A 22571-nucleotide genomic window follows, 5' to 3' on the forward strand; every position below is an offset into this window, starting at 1 on the left:
CTCTAGTAGTGCACAGTGCGTAGCATATATATTCTCCAAAAGACTATTTTTGAATATCTTAACCAAACATGAAAAAAACATCCTTGCTATTTGTGCTGTATTAAAGTTTAGGGCAGCATATGCAGGTTATTTGAGTTTAATTTCTAGCAAGAAAATAATGTGCCAAGAGTGACAACCAAATCGCAGTAAGAACAAGGATTGATGAGCAGAATTTAAACCAAAATTGATTGAATCTCTGCAAAATTGTTCTCATTATCTTCCCCTCTGCTGCATACCGAAGATTAGGATAAAGGTAGAAAGTAGCTGTGGGAGACCAAGTGTATGGATGGCATCTGCTTTTTGCATACAATTGGGAGCATGTGGTTGTAGCTGCAGGGCACCATCCAGACCTAGCAGGTTGCACCTATGTGTTTTGGTTTTTTTTGTTATTGTTTTTTTTTAACAATAAACCTGTCAGAAGCATACCAATCTTCATCTCCTACCTGTTTGTTTTGTCATCTGACAACTCCTGCAGAAATGATGCTCTCCAACACACACACACACAGATGTACCTCACACCACAAACAGCAGAACACAAGCAAAAGAAGCACTAATTTTTTTTTTGCAGTACTATTAAAACTCAAAACCTGTCTAAACCTGTCTGTGCCTGATGTGATAGTTTGACTGCTGTTGTTTATCAGCTTCATATCACTTTTCTCGGAGCGAAATTGGCAAAAAATAGAGACTGTCTCCTATCAGAAATGAAAGGAGGGACCATTTCCTTATTTGCTATCCTCTCCACCACCACCACTACCATCATCTTCCCAATGTGTCACTTCTGAAAAGAGCAGGGAGCACTCACCCACCCCTGCTAGAAGATTTCCTCATTCTGTGGCAAAATGATAAGCTCTGACTTACTTCCTCCATGTGGGTCAGAGAGACTTGGGGACGCACCGCTTGTATTGCCTTTTGTAATTACATCAGCTTCACTGCACTGTTTCTGCTCCCCACACTCTGTTCTTCTTCCAAATAACAAATACATTTGTGGTTGTATGTGCATGCATGCATGTAGGAGTGAGATGGGTGTGTGCGTGTGTGTGCTGGGGATGTTTGAACAAGCATATTCCCTGTACACCATCTCCGGGCAACAGCTATTTTTCTTACATCCAAGCAAACATTAAATTGAAAAAAGGCTTTTGGCTTTTCAAGTACATATATCTTTATTCTATCCATCCGTTGTAGTGCCACCCTCCACTGGCTATAATGGTTCCCCTACTGTGACTCTTCACTGTCTTCTACGAACTGTAGAATATATTTGTCCACTGTTTTCTTCCCAGAAACAGACAATCTTCGCATTCTCCAGCTGTGTGTGTGCATGCCTGTATTTTTGAGCTTGCAGTGATGAAAAGAGATTTTATGACATTGCAAGTAGTTTATTTGTATTTTATTTTTTGGACAAGTGAGTGTTTTATGAAACAGCATGAAGAAGATCCACATGTTATGTCAGTCTACTTAGTTTTGTCTCCCAGGCCAGGAGTTGGAGTGTGAAATGAGAACCAGTACTTGTGGAGAACAGTTTCCCATTAGTTCAGTTCCTGGTTGCTTATTGATTCCGCATATCGGTTCGACTTGCACTTGTGCTACAATCAGCTAATTTCAGTTAGAGTGCCGGTCTGCAGTGTGGATGTGAACATCACTTCATTACTTTTATTTTTATTGCACCAAAGGACGAGAGTGCGTTGGTTAAGACCAAAACACAGCCAGGACAGAAACAACCGTATTTTGCTGCTAACACAGCTTCAACTCTTTGTAAGGTAGCTAAGAACGAGTGAATGCTGACCCCCGGCCCATTAGCCAGACCCTGAACTTCAACTGGTAGCAAATGGATGAGTAGTCTGGATGGGTGGTGCAGCTTCTGTTTCTACCTATTTGTGTTTCTAAAGTAGAATCACTGTGCCTGTTTGTGCTTTCATCGTTCCTTTGTGTTGTGTGGTGCTTTGTGTTTATACCTAAACAATAAGAGAAGGATCTTTCTGTTCTTGTTAGGTTAGGGATTTGTGTTGGTCTGTGGGACTGTAGCCTATAAGTTTAGAATGTTCTATGTAATATGTGTAATACATTACTTTTTATAGTAATGACTCTAATGTTGATCACAACAAAGAGGGGAAATACCTCCAACATGCACAACCATTTACCACACAGCATGCAATTAATTTGCACAAATGTAATGTCTCTGATATGCTGCTTAGTGATGGTGGTGACTCTCAAAGCAGAGCCAACGAGAACCCACTGAGATAAGGAATCGAATCGATAAGTAATAATGATAAGGAATTGGAATTGCTAAATTTTCAGTACCCATAATGCTATAGTAATCCTTTGCTTTAAATTAACAGAAATTTTGAGAGATCAGTGAAACTAAAACTCCTGTTTGAGCAACAGTGATGTATTATACAGTTATCTTAGACGTTACCCTAGCCAGCACACTCTTGAACATGATATGTTCAACTATTAGCAATTAGCCACATCAGTCGTCTGTTATCATCAAGGTAGCAGCTAGCAGCTGTAGTTAATAATAAAACAATAATGTTAATGTGGGAACCAAGGAAGCAAATAATATCAGTTCTGCCCATCTGTAATATTAATAGATGGTGTTAACGTCACAGGATGGCAAAGTTATTTGTGTTTAAAAAGTGTTACATTAACTGGATGGAAAAAGTAGCAGCCTCTCTTAGCAACTTGATTTGATTAGCAACAGAAATATAGATAAATGTAAGCAGAAGCACAGCACTACCTCAGACATCCTAAAAATATGTATTCATTGCATTACATCAGACAACTTGAAAAATGTTATTAATTAATGTTTTTGTTTATATCGTTTTAGTCTTTATATTATTTTATACGGGTTTTTGTTGTTGTTGTTGTTGTTCTTTTTTCCACCCTGTGGTATCATAAATGGTGCTGAGTATAAATTGTTTCCTTGGTATCAGTATCATCTTTGAAATACTCAGTGTGCAGAGTATTTTTGCCTGGCCTTCCTGAAATGAGCAATAAATAGATCTTAACTAAAATGTAACAGGTTAATGCTCTTTTATGCATTCTTGTAGTTGTGTCTCTGTGTGGAGATTTGGGTTGCTGTTCTTGATCAGAGTATCTTTTGCAGGTGTTATAGTTTCTTTGTCCTTTGTTATGAAAGGGTTTGCTTAGGTCTGAGTGGCCTGAATTTCATCATCAGATTGTACCTGGGTGTCTGAGGCTTTTTTGTGACCTCTGTGACATTTTTGGAGAGAAAGTTCATTTTGCATGTGAACCCTACAAGCAGACTTTAGGCATAAGTCTGATTGAAATAATTCCATCTATACTTTAAATATTATAACAGCAATGGCTACTCATCAGCTATAATCTCTCGCTTAAACTGGGTGGGCAATATAGTTCTTTTTTAAATGTCTTTAGCTTCCAACTTCTTTGTCTTTGATATTTTCTTTTTATATGAAAGCTTGCAAGAGTGGAAGAAAATTCTGTCCTTTCAGTAGTGCTGGGAATTGCTTTCCATTTAGTTATTGATATGATTATCAAAAGATAATGGTCCGGCTGTCCCAAAATATGAATCTTGCAGTAGTAGCAGCAGCAGCAATTCCATGTGTACTGGTGCATTGCTCTATTTCAAAAGCTTCCTTTCATCCCACTCGTAAAGCCCTGCATGTAGAGAGCATTAATCTCTCTGAAACAATCCTTTTCTTTGAATTCAGTCCTTCTGTCAAAGGTCTTGAGTGACTGTGTTGAACTGCAGGGCGGAAGATGCTATCATCAGCACTGGGGAAAGACATCTTTCTCCCCGCAGGTGGATGACGAACTGTGTGTTTGTGTCTGTGTGTGTTTCTTTCTGTGTGTAACGCTGTAAGTAGGGCTTTTTTCTCTTTTGCTGGCCGACCATCACAGTGCCTTTTTTCCCCGCTCTTGATTGTCACCGCACGCGACCATGTTCTGATTTCTGGACCATCACCTCTGCAGCTGGCTGCCACTCATAACTCAAAAGGCTGATTCTATGTCATCTGACAAAGAGCTTTGCGCTGACATCACCACTGACCCTTGACAAAAAGGGCAGTCATGTGCTCACATGGTAAAACCCTGGTCAGCTTTGAATGTGACAACGCCTCACTTCTCCATGTTAGCGTTTACAGACCCAGCAAGTATGCCACATTTGTGGAGTCATGACTCTGTTTTGCAGGGCTGACTCTCGAAAGGTAAGAACCTCCAACCACACACACCCATATTTTGTTTTCAAACTCCATTGCGGTTTATTTCACACCTCAAACATTTAGTAAACAATTAAGCAAATACAAGTAAACTGCAATAAATTACAGGTAGTAATAAAATATACTGCTAATTCTTTTACACTACGTCCGCACCTACGCAGGTATTTTTGAAAACGCAGCTGTTTCTATGAGTTTGGGCCTTTCGTCCTCACGTAAACAGTGTTTCGAATCACTGGAAACAGAGATTTTTAAAAACTCCTTTTTTGCGTTTACGTGTGGACGAGGAATACAGAGTTCGTCACGCAACGTCAAAGGTATGTGCCTTTTTTCACGTCACGCTGTGCGGCACGTTATTGTTTACTTGAGATGAATTGCAGAATGGCAGATAGTCAGATTAACAGTAACAGTATTTTGTCTCTATCTTCAGGTTTTATACACACACGCAGTTACTGTCCCTCTGTTTAGAAAGGCAGAGGCATCCCAGTGTCATTATTTTACGTGTAGTTGTTTTTTTCCTGTGTAATAATATTCAACATTGCTATCAATGCATTTTTCAAAAAATGCCTCTCTGTGCAAAAACATAAACAACTGTGGGATACTGTTTGTCTGTGATTTGAACCGGGGGAACAAATCGTGGCAGGATCAGCCTGATGTTATTTGTATCCCACTGTAACTTTACTGTATAAAGAGCTAACATCTCCAAAATGTCAGGAGTAGTTAGTCATTACAAGAAGTGTTTGTGAACTAAAAATCAGGAATGTGGGATACTGTTTGTCCGTGATTTGGAGAGCCCAGCGCGTGCTCCGGACGCAGGGAAAACCAATTCTGCAGGGGAGACCTACCTTGGCACTTGTGCAGGTGAAGCCAAAGGGTAGATATGCTTCACCATATTTTCTAGTCTTTGGCTTGGAAGGAAGTTGGTTTGGAAACATATTTGGCGATGCTTCATCTCCTGCTTTGCGTTTGTGTGGAAGCCCCGTCAAAAACCTGTCCATTATGCTAGCAGTGTCTTCCTTTTTTTTCTTTTCATACTGCACCACCCCCCCCCCACCCCACCCCCACCCCCCCTGCAATGGGGGGCGGGCCCCACACTTTGGGAACCTCTGCTCTGAGTGATGCTGTCTTGTGCAGTCCCAACATTGGGCTACTGCCCACAGCCTTATCAATCTCCCAGCTTTCCTGGATTAGGTTTAAATAAAACACCACAGTCCCACTTGACTTTTATAGCTGCCTTTCATCTTTTTTTCTTCCTCGTCTCTTTCCCCTCACCTTGATAGAAGCAAAAATATATATATATAAAAGAATGGGCTATAATCTGCCTGTGAGGGTGAACAAAGGGACACAATTTTTATTTTCTTTTTTTCTCTCTCTTTTTATTCATCAATTCTTTCTTCCTTGCTTTGGTCCTTACCTGTTTTTGTGCTTCGTTCCTTTCATTGTTTCTTGTTTTTTACCCTTTACTTACCCTTTTTACTCTGTCGTCTGTTCCTGTCTTCTCCGTCCTTGCAGCCTCAAGAGCTCTGCAGAGTCCAGGCTCTCTTTGATCTCTAGTCCAGAACACAGGATGAGAGTTATCCGCTGGCAACAACAAGAACATCCCATTAGGAGCCGGACAGAGCCTTGACAGACACTCTCTGTCACTGCTGCTGTGACTACTGCTGCTGCTGCTGCAGCGGCTCGGCTCGAAAAGCACACTGCCTGCTGCTACCGATCCTCCTTAGTAGCTCAGGGTGGGCATTACTGGCTCAGTACACTTGACGCACAAGCTCAAAGTGAGGTTCACTTGTTGAATCGAAAATTTTAAAATGCAGTCTTTTAATTATTTTTTGGGTTAGTCATGGATGTGACAGCCATTGGTGTTTGTGGCTTTGAAACTTTGACTGGGTCCCTGGTTCAAGGTGTCTTAGCAGAATTTGGAACTTTAAATTAGGCAAGTACTCCCCAGGATATTCTCTTGATCACGCAATTTCTCCCCAAGGTCCATTTAGATGACCTATTTTGCACTTTGGTGACTGTTTCAAAGATATTATTTAACATCTTTCAGCCAACAGTTCCATTTTACACGTGACACAGACAGAAATCGACCTCTGTGCCGATCTCTCTTTTGCCTGATTTAAGGCATTACATGTCATAATGTGCAGATCAGTCAGACAAGTCAAGTTTGAAATGATTTAAAATCTATATATGTCTACACCCCAAGGCCATCTCCTTCCACTGATATGATAAATCTAAAAATGAAGAGTGATAAGTAATGGATGTTGTATTGGTAGAGGGCAGCTTCCTTCTGATTGGATGTGAGATGTTTTGCAGCTTAAATATGATGCATAATTGGGAAGATGTGTTTGGCACAGGTCATAAGGATAGTGAGGCATGTTAGATGTGTATCATGCCGTGCAGCTGAAGCTGCCAGCTGAAACTAGCTCACAGACTTTACTCCATGTAGTGCAGTCTAATGAACAGCTCAGGCCAATACTGAACACGAATCTATTCTCTCTGTAGAAAGACATTTATTCAACACCAAAATGTAAATGTGGTGGAAGTAAAAGCTGGGTTTTAAAAGGAATTGGTGGGCCTAGTTAGCCCTCAATTGACCAAGCTATTTGGGTCCTTTATAACTTCATGATATTTTGTGCAGAAATCCTTTTTTCAAGTTTACTTTGTGTCTGTTGTAACTGTACTGCTTCCTTTATCTATGAAATATATTTTAAAATGTTCTAATGCGGCTAATTATTATTTCAAATTAGTTTTATGCAAAAAGAGACAAAATACACAAAATAATCTATTCAGATAAAGGTGTTGGTATTATATTGGTATACTGAAACGGTGTATATATTAACTCTCTGTTAAGTCTATAACTGGATTTAAAATTCTTCTCTTCCCATACAAGCCTTGAATAATCAGGTCCCATTATATTTTATTATGATGGGTCCCATCGTAACATATTATTCTGTAGTGCACTTTGCTCTCAGAATGCAGGCTTAATTGTGGTTCACACAGTTTCCAAATTTTGAGTTTCCTATCTGCCACCTCTCTTGTGGACCCAATTTCCAGTTTGGATTCAGAGTACAGACACTCTACTCTTAAGATTAGACTTAAAATGCTAGGACTGTGGCTGCTATGGGCACTGAGCATGCACCTGTCATGGTCCTGAGTCTGAGGACTCAGTGTTTTGTTTCCTTATGCTTTTGTTCATTTCGAGTGTGTATTCTGTTGTGATTTTGCCATTTGTTAGGTTTCTGTTCTTTGCCTGCCTGCTCCCACTTCTCTGTGTTCCCTCTGTCTGTCCATGGTGTTATTGTGTCTGCTCATGAGTCTGCCTGTCAAGTTCAGTGTCCTGTCTGGTTCTCTGTGTCTGTTAGTTTCCTGTTTTATTCTGAAAGTTCTTGTCTCATGTCAGTGTGTTCAGTTTTACCTCTCCCCTGTCTCGTTAGCCTAATTGCTCCCAGCTGTGTCTCCCTCCTGTGGCCCATTCCCTGATTACTCCCCGTGTATTTAAGCCTTGTGTTTTCCTGTGCTCTCTGTCGCGTCGTCTGTTTAATTCCATGTAGTCTGCATTATTCCATGTTTCTTAGTGTCTCTCTGCTCCTCGTTTCATGTCCTCCCTTTTGCATTAGTTTTCCCAGTTTAGGTTTATGTTCGGTTCTGCTCACACCTTGGTTTTGTGCACTGTAAATAAACCCACTTGCACCTCCGCCATTGTCTGCTATTGGATCCTCCTTTCTCACCCTCCACACGACTGCCGCCCCAGCCGTGACAGCACCTCTTTTTACTCCCCAGCTGTTCATACGGTATACCACTGCTGCATGTCATTAAATTGTTTTTTTTTTCTCCTTATGCTCTCCCTTTTCTTTTCTCCTAGCACCAACCTCCCAAAAGGTTAGTGCAGATAGCTGTGTCTCTCTGAGCCTCGTCCTAATGGAGGTTTCTTCCTGTTAAAAGGGAGTTTTTCCTCCCACTGTCACCTAGTAGTGCTCGTAGCAGATCATCTCATTGTTGGTGTTTTCGCTTTGAGACTGTAATAGATTTATTCCATTTCAAATCATCACACTTTTAAAACCATCCATTAGTCCTAACCCCAACCTAACCAAACGCTAAAGCCACACCTGCCACAGGCAAGCAGGGGCCAGGCGACTGGGATGATAGCCGGCAAAATGAAAGCTCCAAGAAATGTAACATATACAACCATAAAAGGAACCATAAAATCGCATGTGGTGATTTCCCACGATGATTTGAGATGGAATGACCCACGACTGTCTTTACTGTCTAGTAGTTCTGTCTTTATCTTGAAGCAAAAAGGACCTTGACGTAGCTGTTGTTGTGACTTGATGCTATACAAATAAGCTTGAAACTTAAACATGAACAAAAGTTGTATGTTTCTTCTTGCTAAGAATGAGGTATTCTTGAGTAAATTATGTATTACATTATGCAAGCACCATTTTAACACCAACTGGTGATCAGTAATATTTTGATCAACAACAAATTACACTGAATGCATCACAGTGGTTTTTTCCTCCTTTGTTACTTCTCTAATTCTATTTAAAACTAAATCTAAACAAACATCTTGTAGATGTGTAATAATTTAAATACTTTTTACAGAATCACTAAAAAAAAACAACAGAAAAATGCAACAGGCAAAACCTTTTTCTTTCAGTGTTTCCCATTAGGGGTCGCCACAGTGGCTCACCTGCCTCCATCTCACCCTGTCCCTGAGCCTAGCATCCTCCTCTGTCACACTAACTCTCTACCTACCCTCCTTCACTACATCCACAAATTATCTTTGTGCCCATCCTGATGCAAACCTCCCCCATTTTTCTGTTTTTCCATCTGGCACTATTGCAACAGTTAAAAATATCACAACGGGACATTTAAATATACGGCTGAGGTCACAAATGACCCCTCTTGCTCACTTGAAGTTTAATAAAATGAAAGCCAAATCCATTATAAACCAGTATAAACATACAAATGATTATTTTTTTGATTAATTTTTCCTACTTCACTGTATGAGACAACTGACCATCTTGGCAACAGAGAGTCAAGGTCACATTCACATATGTAAACTACCCGTTTAGTTGTTTTTATCCAGTCTTTGTTGACTGTTTTTCTTGAAACGCACTGAAAGATTGTCGCTCAACCTGGTAAAGCTCCCTTGTTATCTTAAACAGGCCAAGCATTCGTCTTGGTCTCTATTGTTTTGGCTTTGTGCACAAAATCAATGGAGCTCATTCATCACATGCTCATTGAAAATGAGCATATTTGTTTGAACATTTGTGAGGATTCGTCTGTGTAGTTTGAGGCAGAGGAGCAAGATTTATCAAAACTGCAGACAGTAGATGCTGCAGTCACGGTATTTGCTTGCAGAAAAAGTATGGTTCTGTCCTCATATCTTTCCAAGGCGTCTGACACGTACAAATCACAGACACATACACTTATGCGTGAGCAATTAATGCATGCATACCCCACATGCACTTGCAAAGTCATACGCGCAGACGCACACACAAGGAGAAATACTCGCTGTGGTTTCTGTTTCCGTCACAAACAGCCGGTGATGGATAGGCCTTTTCCATTTTAAACAGGGAGAAAACACATGCCCCCGGGGACCCTTGTGTGTGGAAGTACTTTGAAGTGTCCACATTTAATTCTTCTGTATGATAAATGAGAGGAGAACTGCAGTTGTAGCCTGTGAGGAAAAGCTCTGCTTGCTCAACAAGGGGAGCGGTAACAAATGTAGCGATAGCTGATAAGCTGACTGTGTCTCTTGCTTGTTGTTCTGCTCCCTGCAGACCCCCACAGCCAGATAACAAATCCATCCTATCAATCAAACCCATCAATGGCTGGCTGCAGATTAGAAACAGTGATTTTGGGGCTGATTGGAGGCGAAATGCTGATTGCACCTCGCTCTCTCCGACTTGATTACACTCTGCCCGTGTGTTGTCAAGCTCGGCTGCTGAGCTGTAATCACTGGAAGCTAAAAGCAGACGCTGTGGCTCTGGTAGACAAGATGCAGGAACGGTCACACCGCTAGATTATTTTAAATATCTGTACCTCACATGCAAGCGTACGTGTAGGTCTGGACTTTTATAACTCTAACGAAACCTTTGATCACATTTATTTTGTTCCACGACTCCTGTCACGGCCTCCTGAATCCCTCCAGCTTTTCTCCACTTTTCTGGCCTACTTCCATCGCAGTGGCAGAGGGTCCCGCACACCGAGCGGAGTCCTAATCCGAGCTTTATTTAGCTGCCTCACCTTTAAAACTGGAGCAGCTTCCGCACCGTTTTCTCAGCTTCTTCTAACATTACTGCTCTCAATCCCCTCCACTCCTCCATCAGCGTCACTCTGTTTACATTTTGTCATCCGCTGCAGTCGTACAGTGCCTGATATGTTTTGGCAGCTCGAGTGCAGCTTGCAGAGGCAGCAGTGTATGTTTTGTTCAACACAAACGGCATGAGCTGATTGAAATTGGTAAACACATCCACCGGAGGATATTACCAGCTTTCTGCTGGCAAGTTTGAAATGTATGTGGCAAATTAATTGGTTTACTTCCTTTCTCGTTTGGAGAGGAATAATTGTGATGGGCTCTCAGTGGGACTGCGAGAACAAGCCAAATTTATTCTTTGTTTCTTATGTAAACACACAAAAAAACTGTTGAAGCACAAACTTTGTAATGATTTTCACGATGACAGTTTGTGCAAATATGCCTGTTTTAGAAAAGCCTGCAGCATTTCTTTCCTCCCTTTTTTTGCTACATATTCAAATGACACATTGTGGAGATATTATCTGAATTTCAGGAGCGGGACCACTCCTCCTTCATGCCCCCTCCGGGCTCAGGCTATAAAAAACCCCCTTCTTCAATACCTGCTGTTCTCATTTTCATGCCCCCCCCTGCCCCCCCCCCCCCCTTTTTCTTTCCTCTCTTCTCCTGTAATCTCCTCTCTTCCTTTCCTCCCTCTATTTCTCGTTAGTACATGGGGTTCTGCCTGGCCCGAGAGCCGTCGCCAGTCCCCTTCAAGGCCTTCCCCAAACCGCAGCACTATTCACACTCCTCATCCCTCATCGGCCATCGTTACCAAGGATGTGGTCCCTGCTAGTGAAATGAGAGCTAAAACACTCATTTGAGTTTTCTCTCACCGTGCGATGAAGACTTTATCGGGAAAAATGGAAACGCTCCAACAGTTTGCAGCTTGTAACATCTACCGTGAATATTCGTCACCTTTAACAACAGTGTTAATAGAAACAGATTCTCAATGGAAACACTGTCTTACAGGGTCGCTCCTTCGGCTCGCCTGGCTAATGTTTGTTACACTAATAACAACCTCCTGCTTTTAATCCTCAACACCCCATTTAAGACGACTGCGTACCTAAATAAAGTTCTTTTCATCTCAGCATGTACTTGTATGCATGTTTTTATATGTGTGTGTGTGTGTGTGTGTGTGTGTGTGTGTGTGTGTGTGAGAGAGAGAGAGAGAGAGAGCGAGAGAGAGCGGTTGGTTCACATAAAATTCATAACTCACTATGTCCCAGTTTTGAACTATCTTTGAAGCCACGAAATTGTCTCATCCAGCCTGTGTTAGGTATCATTTCAATTGACACCATGCACTCGGCTACTAGTGTTTTGAATTGAGCATACTTGCATGCTTGTTAGATGGAAACAGCTATCAGGGGAGATAGCGAAAGTGACTCACTCCTCTTTCCCTCGCTTATCGTTTGCCTATTCCAGTCTTGCTCCTCTTATTGTGACCTCCAAGGAAGTCAAAATATTCTCATCCTTTTCCCTTTAATTTTTTTCCCCCCCTGTCTCGTATTCGCAGTGAGCTCACGCAGCATGCCGGCTGATTTTTGGAAACATTGTGGCCACAGGTGTGCTGTGCACCTGTGGCACAGTTGGAAACAAGCTTGGATTAGTATGAATAAATTATTACTTGTCTGTGCTGTGCGCTCACGAAATGTTTCTGAAATGTTGGAGAGGTGCTGCTATAACAGCTTATTTTTAAAAAAGAAAGAAAAAAAAGCTGTGTGTAAGAGGTGCAGCATCCACCCAAACACAGTTTTGTTCAAAATAAAAGACAATATTTATGTCAAAGCCAGAACTTATGTTGCTGCCACTGTGTTAATTTAGTTAATGAGGAGACGTCAACATGTGTTAACAGTTTCACAGAGAACAGGAAGCTGGATGTACAAAAGTGCTTCAGTGGTATTTTAAGTTAGCAGCAACCTACAGTCAGGTGGGCACCAGCTGTTATTTCTCAGGATTTGTCTAACTCAGCAACCTCTACAGAAAAAAAAACGTTTGCACACATCTGTTCAGGCACGATTTTCCTATGTGTATTGTTATCTTTGTTCTGTGTGTGGAAAAAAATTGAAAGCTGAATTCATGTTTTTTTATATATAAGATGAATCTCGAACTAAACATGCTGAGCATCTCTGGCCAACTATTGACGTTAGTATCGACTTTACAGTTTATGCATTTATAGCAGTAAGAGTGATTTTGCTATCCACACAGTATGTGTCATGTTGATGGTGAACTGACCTTTCCTACTTATTGACTTGTGTCATGGCGGATTCATCTGATCTTCATAAAAAAACCTCGGCCTCCACACTCGGGGGGGATTTAAACAATGACTGGGAAATGCTCCCCCTGAATAACAATTTAATCCAATGCTTTATGTACCTATTATTTGATAATCTAGGAAGCCAAACCCCTATGATGCGATAAAGGTCAAGGAATACCAGCTCTGTACCACTCTGGAGTTACAGAGAGATTAGCCTTAGTGATAATCCTAATTGTTGGAGAGCAGCAGACCTTCTTAGGTAGAGCAAGACGCTTTGAGTTGATTTCCATTGATAAAATAAACAAAATCATACAAAGATCATATTCTGTAATTAATAGATATTTAGTGGATGGACATGTTGAATGAATCGGTAAAACAGTTCTAAGTCACAAGATTTGTCTGGTTCTTTATTCCTTTTCTAAACTTCTTTATATTTTTATGAGCTGGTTTGATGTGTTAAAGCAGTGGCTGAAATTTTGGTCTAATAAAATGTTCTCAGTGCTTCCGCTCAGCACGGCATCTGCTAGCTTACTAGAGAAAACTCTGAATATACGTACTCTATTTTATGTATAATAATTACTATTATTTTGTTGGGTAAAAAAGGTGATTTTTTTTATTGTTATGTTATTAGTGTTAAATCATGTTTTAGAAGGAAAAAGTAAGTGGTGGAGAATTTCCAGGGCTTCTGGTTAAAGAAATATCAATGACAGGGAGCACTGATGTATTACTACAATCACATCGCATTAATGCCCGGAGTTAGTGTAACATTGTCATTATCCTGAGTTCTAGTGATTATTAATCGTCTGCAGTTTGATTCTTAGTTTGCCTATTGTGTTCTCAGGAATGATTTCCTGTGCCATTCAGTGGTACATTATGGGTAGCCTCAGTCTCTCACTGAACCTGCTCCTGTGTTTGGCCAGCACGTCATAGAGTGGGTGGGAGGTGTCCTTATCTTAGATAAGGCCCACCTCTCCGACACCACTTTAAGGGAGTCCATGTCATGGTTCTGGGTCGGTGACCAGTGTATTTTAATGTTTTGGACTTTTTGTTTTTGGTTTCGTTCTCACGCTGTCTAGCTCCTTAGTCTTTTAGTATTTCTTGAGTTCTAGTTCTAGGTTTTGTTATGTGTTCCCCTGTGTTCTGTGTTTCCTGTTTTACTTTTTACTCTGTCGTCTGTTCCTGTCTTCTCCGTCCTTGCAGCCCCAAGAGCTCTGCAGAGTCCAGGCTCTCTTTGAACTCTAGTCCAGAACACAGGATGAGAGTTATCCGCTGGCAACAACAAGAACATCCCATTAGGAGCCGGACAGAGCCTTGACAGACACTCTCTGTCACTGCTGCTGTGACTGGGAGGCACAGCTGTCAATTAGAATCAGCTGTGCCTCCCTCCTCTTTTGCATTCCTCGTTCCCCTCCGTATGTATATATAGTGTGTGTTACCTATGCTCATTGTCGGTCCGTCTGTGTCACCTCCCTGTGTCACTCTGTGTCTCATCCTGGCGTCATCCTGTGTTTCGTCCCGTGAGCTTAGGGTTCATTTTCGTTTGCTAGTTTTTTCCCAGTCTAGGTTTGTCTTAGTTTTTGTCCTCGTCACCACCGTTGCTGTCTGTACTTCCACCACATGTCAATAAAGCTCCCTCATTGCATCTCAGCCTGTGCCAGGCTTTGGGTCCGTTATTCTTCACTCCACACAGCTTGCCCCGGCAAACCATGACAGTCCAGCTCCATCTCCACAACATTGCTGGTCTTGTGGATCAGTTTACTGAGTCTGTTGTCATCTGCGACCCACAACCTGCTGCTCCAGCATGCAACGGCATAGAGCAGGGGTGTCCAACTCCAGGCCTCAAGGGCCAGTGTCCTGCAGGTTTTAGATGTGTCCTTGATCCAACATAGCTGATTTAAATAGCTAAATTACCTCCTCAACATGTCTTGAAGTTCTCCAGAGGCCTGGTAATAAACGAATCATTTGATTCAGGTGTGTTGACCCAGGCGATATCTAAAACCTTGAGGCCTGGAGTTGGACACCCCTGCTCTATGCCGTTGCATGCTGGAGGATGTCACTGGCCATTAGTTACGTCCTGTGTTATTTTGATAGACATGTGTCTGTGCTTTTGCTTCCCGTGTCTCATTATTCAGATTTAGTTCAGCTGTATGTAGTTCCCAGCTGTGTCCCCTTTGCCCTAATTACCTCTTGTGCATTTATTTCCTCAGCTTGCCTTAATTTCATGTTGTGTACCGAGTTCTGTTTCTGAACGTCCTGTGTTTTCCTGGCACTCCTGCACTGCATGACATGTGCATGTATTTTGTTTTGCTTTCAATAAAAGGTGGTTTCATCTGCCCAAGAGTTTGCATTTGGGATTGTTCACCACAAAAACGGACAAAATCTGACAAACACGGTATCCTGAGCCGTCCTCAGTATGCTTAGCAAGGTTTGTAAATATGTGATATGTGTTATATTGCTGCAAAAAGACACGGAGGATATCAAATTTATTCACAGCTTACTATGATCATAGCAACAAGACTTCTTAACAAAATACCAATCAGGAGATAAATGTTTCTGCACACACTCAGATACACTGAACTCTGCAACTAATTTAATTTCCTTTTTTAAATCTCATGTAAGAAAATTTCAGAAAATTTGCTCAGTCATGATGATGTGGCTGCAGACTGACTGTGCTGTAATCTGAGATCTACCAAAGAAGAATGCATGCATATAAAAATGAAACAGAATCTGACTTTATTTGTGCTTTTTCTCTTATTTTTTTTTAATCTTTTCTATCTTTTCCCCAGTTTGTCATCTCTTTCATCATCATCATCTTTTTCTTTTCTCTTGCTAATCTGACCCTCCCCATCTGTCAACTTTGGCATCGGTACACTATCTGTTTATTAAAATGAATAAAAAAAGAAATTGACTAAGAAGAGGCATCTATAGAGAGTTCATAGAGCAAGGCAAGAGTGTTTGGCTCAACAGATCATGATCCTGCTTGCTGAAGCTGCCGAACAACACAGGTTATAGAAAAAAAACCCTGACCAACACACAATGTACAGTCAGTGTTTGGTTAGTTAATTACATGGTGGAGCCCAGACTACACTGTTGTGCTGTGTGTGGTTATTTTTAGTGCCGGTTGGTTCACACCTGCCTCCTGCATCCCTCATAACTGATAGCTCTTCTAGGGTGTATTTCTCTCCTGGGCCTATCTTTTAGATGCACGCACACAGTTTTTTTTTCTGTCATGTGTGAGCTCTGTATTCTTTTTTGGTCTTGTGTAATACATTTACGGCAGAACTAATGGATGCTTGTTTGGCTACTCTGACTGTGCGGTGAATGACTCACAGTGTTAGCAGCTCCAATAGGAAACCTGTTCTCCTCTTAAAGCTGAAATAATTGACAGCACCTCATCTGCCAGCTCATCTAAATACAGCAACCTGTACTTGTGTTAACAGGAGGCAGAATCCAGGTCAAGTCATTATGGCATCATCAATTAAAATAGCATCACTGTCAAACAGCTGCAGTGCAGGCTGTTTCGTGCCTGTTCTATGAGGCAGGCTTCACTAAGACAGCAAGATAAGATGACAGTGTTTTTTTGTTTCCGCGCAAAAGTTCAGTTGCAGGTACAACACCAGTGCGTCACCAGGCCAGGATTTGATCAGCTACTTTAGTTTGATTAGATGTCTGCTGCTGCTCTTTTGGAAATGTAAGTTTACACACAGCAACTCCTGCCCCCTCCAAAACCTTGGACCCACAACCTAACAGTCGATGTAATGGGAAGTGTCAGCGTGTTGTTTGTTACATCAGATCACATGTGACATAGTCCACGGCACTTACCTCAGGTTCAAACCCCCCAAAACAACCCCCCGCCATTTTCCGTGTCACTTTCACACTCCCTCTATAGCCTCTATGTCCCCAGAGTGTGTATCAGAAATAATACTGCCACTGAAAAACGGCAGCTTATCATGTCTGTGCACACTCCCGGGCTTTATATGGAGTCGCATGTACATGTATTCACACACCTCACACCAAATGGCGTCCAGGTATTATGTATTTAAAGTGGCAACCTGCTGTTTTCTGTTCCTCCTGGTCTCCTGTGGCTGTCAGGGGCCTCTGATACCGCTGTTTAATGAGCAGAGGCTGGCCTGCTTCTGTTGTTGTCTGTCTGCCGTTGCAGCGCTGACCAGAGGAGACACGCAGGTCTGAGTCCCAGGGCTAATTGCTGCTGCTGGGCTGATAGTCTTTCTGTGCTCCACTCTCATTGACTCCCCAGACTCCGGAGGGATTCCCTCAGGCACCCAAAGACAAACAAACCTGGGCGGACAATCAATAGCGGATGGAAGAGTTAGCGCTCAGCACAGTGTCTGATTAAGATTCCCCAGGAATGTATGTGTTTATGTGAAACAGTGCGAGCTTGCAGGAGTGTTTGCTGATTGTCCTCACTCTGCCGGTGCTAACTGGAATCTTCAGTCAGTCCCTAAGTGCTTGTTTATGTGATTTTGATTATGAGCATCAGAGTTCACAACAGCAGCAAATTAATGCTTCAGGTAATTATTCACGCAACATCGCAGGTTCACAATGTAGTCGTGTGAGAGCAGATCATGTGCTAACAGTGAAAAGTAAAACTGCGTGTGCCACTTTCTGTTAGCCCCAGGTATTACTTTGACTTTTTCCTCTCCTGTGTGTCATTTTTTTGTTTCTGCAAGTAAGAATTCATTTTAAAAAGTCGCATATTACGTTAAAGCATAATTTAAAGCTAGGGGGGAAAGATATCACATAGGTTTTCACATTTTGGTGTAGAGTTCACATCTTTTTACATTTAAACTAATTGCATTTTGTGGGTATTTTTTTCTATAGGCTGTAGTTTTGTATTATTCTTTTCCATTTACTCAAATTAGGGTGTTTTTCCTCCCTTTTTATGTTATTTAATTCCATAATAATAATTCAATTTATCTCATTTACAGCTGAATGAAATATCCTACTTTATGTCTAGCATTGTTTCTAATGTAGCAGTATTTAAATAATACATTGGGAAATTCACTGCCTGCTATGTCCAGTGTTAATAGTTAAGGATTTTAAAGTTGCTTCTACAAGGCCAAGTGTACTGGTTAAAAAGGGGTTTTGTGATAGTGTTTTATTGTGTCTGCTGTTTGTGTTATTTCTGTAGCCTCATCCAGAAAAGCTGCTTATGGCATGACGTGTCCCTGTGTACCACTGACTGCCACTGGCTAGTGAGCAGCACGGTGATGTAGTGTCATCTCGCCTCTCCTCACCCTCTCATCCCCTGTCCACCCCTGCTCTCTGGGCTCGTGTTTGCTTTTGTTCTTGTCTCCAGTCAGCCTGACTCACGGTGATCATCTTGACCAAACGCGGGGAAAGGTCAAGGTTGCAAATTGCCTCAAAGCAATCAGCCTTGTCTCTCGCAAACTGTGCGCAAACTCTCCATCTCTGTCGCCATCTTTGCCCTGTCTCCATCTTTAGTCTGTCCTCCTCCATCTCTGTGTTTACCCGGGGTGGGGGGGCAGTTAGCTGTGCGACAGGGAGGTTTGGCAGCTTGAGCGAGGTAAAGGCGGTCAGCCCTGCTTTGAAGTCTCGGCTCTGACCGGCAGTGGGGCGAGGGACTTAAAAGCACACAGTGTCACTGCCTGGGTGACATTTCAGCACAGAGCAGCGTGGCCCAGTAGGGTGCGCCTGTACACACCAATCATCAACAACATTAAAGCCACTGACAGATAAAGTGAATAACACAGAGCACATTGTCACAAGAATTCATGTGAACATGCACGTGGTCACTTAAAAATTATTTCAGTACTTTGGAGTTTTAGGAAGGTGACTTTATTGTAATTCTTATAGCCTTTTTTGCCTGTGCACTAAAGCATATATTGATACACACTTGGTACCTCGGTGCACATGCTGTGTGAGCCACGGCTAGATGTAAGATTTGCGTGCATTTCGTAACTCAAGGACAGCTTCCTTTGGATCACCTGTGCATTCGAGTTCATTGTGCCTGAGTGGCTCTAGCCCAATAGCTTCTTACACATGAAAGACTTCACTTTCACGTGTCACGCAATAGACACAAACACAGCTGAACAACATCAAAGTCTGCCAGCAGCCTGTAGCCGGACAAATGTCTTCATCTACCACCTGATTGTTTCTGCACGTCTCTCTGTCTGTCCTGTAAATGGTGTAAACAGGTGTTAACATGTCAGCCCCCACAGGACGCCACATGCTGTGGTGTCATGATCTTCTGAACAGCTGTCCCCTAGCAGTGTGTGCGTGTGTGTGTGAGAGTGTGTAAGTGAGTGTATGTGTTCACTGTGAGGGTTATAAATGAGGGCAAGAGGAGATTTAGCCCTAGTTTTGTGCAGAGCCAAGGACAAACAAAGAGAAAGGGCAAAGAATGAGAGGGGGCCTCACGGCTGTAAGCAACACATTCACCAGCTCACCGAATCCTGAAACTTAATCAGGACCTCTTTCACATTTAACACACACTACTCTTTTTTTTACGTTTAAGGGAGTAATCCAGAATATAACAATGCTGTGAGAAAGTATTTGGCCCCTTCCCGATTGCTTTTTTTCCCCATATTGATCACATTTAGCCCTGACAAGGATAAGCGGTTTTGGTCACACTTGCATGTTTCAGATCATCAAACAATTTCAAAGATTAGACGAAGATAAGACAAATAAATAAAAATACGTGTTAAATTATGATTCGTTTATCAAGTGAAAAAAATGTAAATCTTCCTGATCTTATGTGAAAACAATTTCACTAGCCACAAGCAGGCCTGACTACTGTGAGACCTGTTGAACTGCTTAAATATAACCTGACAAAGTGAAGAAGACTAAAAGATCTCAAGGAGAAGCATCTAACCACCATCTAATGAAAGAGCTGAGAAACAAAATCATTGGCATGATCAGTCTGGAAAGGGTTTCAAAGCCATTTCTAAGGCTTTGGGATTCCAGTGAATTATGGTGACAGCCATTGCCCCCAAATAGAGAAAACTTGGACAGTGGTGAACCTTCCCAGGAGTGGCCAGCCTACCAAAATTATTCCAAGAGTGTATCAGCAACACATCCAGGAGGTGACAAAAGAACCCAGAACAACATCTAAAGACACGCAAGGCTCACTCGCCTCAATTAGGTCAGAGTTCACAATTCAGCAATAAGAAAGACACTAGGAATAAATGGCATCGTTGAGGTAGTTCCGTCGCAAGCAGGACGCAGCGTTTACAAATAAAATTCAACATTTGTCTCATCAGTCCAAAGAACATTGGTGTGATAGTGTGGGTCCACGACAACCTGCTATAACTGATGGATCCCTGAATTCTGCTCTGTACCAGAAAATCCTGAAGGACAATGTCCATCCATCAGTTTGTGCCCTGAAGTTCAGGCACACTTATGCAGCAGCACAATGATTAAAAACACATTAGCAAGTCCATCTCTGAATGGCTAAAAAACAAAACAAAATGAAGGTTTTGGAGTGGCTTATTTAAAGTTTTGACTTAAATTTGACTTAAATTTCAAAATCTGAGCTTTTACAATTATAACCTTCTGTTACACACCCAAAGCTTTAATGAGACAAGCTTAAGATTAAGTACTTTTATTAAGTTTAATAGTAAGATTAATAGGGAGCTAATGTTACCTGTGATATAAATGTGTGTTTCTGTCCTCAGGTGGACGTGGAGACACTGGACTACCACCACTACCTGCCACTGTTCTTTGATGGTTTAACTGAGACTGCTTTTCCGTATGAGCTCTTCGCCCGCCAGGGAATCCATGACATGCTGGACCGCGGAGGCCCCAAGATCCTGCCTGTCATCCCCCAGCTCATCATGCCCATCAGGAGTAAGTCTGGGAGGGTGCCCGCACTCACGGTTTACCAACCACACAAAACAGAGCTCCTCTCTCACGTGACCCAGTGTGTCATGTCATTTTACCTTCGCTTCACTCTCTCGTTTTCTCAGGGAAATGTATAGTCACCTGGAGACAAATCCAAGTCAGTTACAGTGTTAGTAGAAGCGAGGAGCCAGATTTAACGTGAAAATCACATCTTTAAAGCTAATTAGAAGGAGAGAGAAACCACAGATGAAGTTTTAAATATGTGTAACTTGACGGTTTTAATGATTACTTTTCAGGGCTAATGTCTGCTTTGCAATCACACAGAGTTATTATCATGGCAATTTTCTGTGATGTTAAAATATAGCAGCCTTTCAATTAGCTTTGGCAGCAAAATGTCCTCATCATCTTCATCATCATTTACATTACTTTTCCAAACCTTTGTATATGTAAATATTATTATTATTTTAACACTGATAGACAGCAGAGTAATCATCTCAGACTTGAACTGCAGCCTTAATAAATATTTTTGCATGTCATTATTTCATTATTCACTATTTGGTGGCAGCCTCATTAGCTTATGATCTCTGACACTAAAAGGCATTCCTTTTACTGAACCCATGAACTGGCTAGGAAATTGTTCACTGAGGTTTCAGGAGGAGAGAGTCATTGTACTGCAAGGCCTCTGCTTCTACGTAAGCAGAGGTCTTTTTGCAATCACAGCCAATGTTGGCTTCACTATACGGGCATGGAGGCTATATCTGCCGTTACGCTGTGGGAAGCAGGCAGGAAAGGACCCAAAATGCAGGACTCTCGGAGACGGAACTGAACTCAAAACACAGCTTTATTGCTGGAATTACAGATTACAAAACTAAAACTGTAACAAGTAACAAATAAAGTAAGGAATTACTATTGCAAAAAAGGTAATTCGATTACTGTTACTTTCCCTTTAGCACGCTGCGTTACTGCGTTACTAAAACTGATCTTTTTGCAAGAGTGTCTCATGACAATGACGTAAGCGACTGCGACGTTAGTGGCAACAGCTGTGTGCAGATCAAAAATGGATAATATAATGAGTGCGGGAGAGTTTAATTCTGTAAAAAGTGACAAAAACATTACCGTCCGCTGTTCACTGCGTGGGAAGAAAACCTTTTACAGCGAAAAAAAACCCTAAACTTCCAAGCAAGCACCAAGTGCACTGCCACTGGAATGTGAAATTCACAGAGAAACTGCCGTATCTTTCCACTGATCTCTGCGACACACCTGCACCAGGGCAAACCTCCGCCTGCCCCACTCCTGCTATACAGGTGAAAATAGAGCAACAGGACCGCTGGGTCATTGATTTTATTTATTTTCTGCTGTGTTTTACTTGCATCTATTTGAAAGAGTGAGTGTAAACACAAAAAACTATTTTATTTTATGTGCTGGAATGTGCAGAAAATAGGTTTAAATATTAAACAAATTTCTTCCAGTCAGAGAATGTTGCATATAATTTAATGTATGCTTGATGCATAAAGTTAAAAGATTAAAACTAATGAAACAAGTTTTAAAAAGAGACTTTTTCATTTGGTTGCATTTTATATGATGGATTATGCAGAAAAAGTAGAATTGGGCTGAAAGATCTCTTGCTTTATTACCTATTTAGGGTGTAAATCCTGTTTTAAAAAGTAACTAAGTCACTAATTAGTTTTGAAAATAAGTAATCAGTAAAGTAACAGGATTACTTTTTTTTCGGGAAGTAATCAGTAATCAGTTACTGATTACTTTTTTCAAGTAACTTGACCAACACTGCTGATGAGAAACTGAACATTTTGCACACAAGACAAGTGACTATCAGAATAAAACAGGAAGTGACAAGAGCACTGAGACTTGGACAAGGACATTTGAGCTTTACACTACAGGGGATAAAAAGACATGGAAGCAAGCAATAGCCAAACTAGAACATAAGAATCACATGACAGACATGACC

At 41.5% G+C, this 22571-nt stretch overlaps 1 protein-coding gene across 5 annotated transcripts in view; it reads left to right on the plus strand.

Annotated features, from left to right (window-relative positions):
* pacrg (PARK2 co-regulated) overlaps positions 1-22571 on the plus strand; it is a 154900-nt gene that overhangs the window by 61307 nt on the left and 71022 nt on the right. For all 5 annotated transcript variants that reach the window (XM_080294086.1, XM_080294082.1, XM_080294084.1 and 2 more), the window contains one exon: positions 20440-20611. In XM_080294086.1, the coding sequence (XP_080150212.1) occupies positions 20440-20611 (172 nt within the window). The remainder of the gene's footprint in view (positions 1-20439; positions 20612-22571) is intronic.

This window comes from Astatotilapia calliptera, chromosome 19, assembly GCF_964374335.1.
Source record: "Astatotilapia calliptera chromosome 19, fAstCal68.1, whole genome shotgun sequence".
Lineage (NCBI taxonomy): Eukaryota > Metazoa > Chordata > Actinopteri > Cichliformes > Cichlidae > Astatotilapia > Astatotilapia calliptera.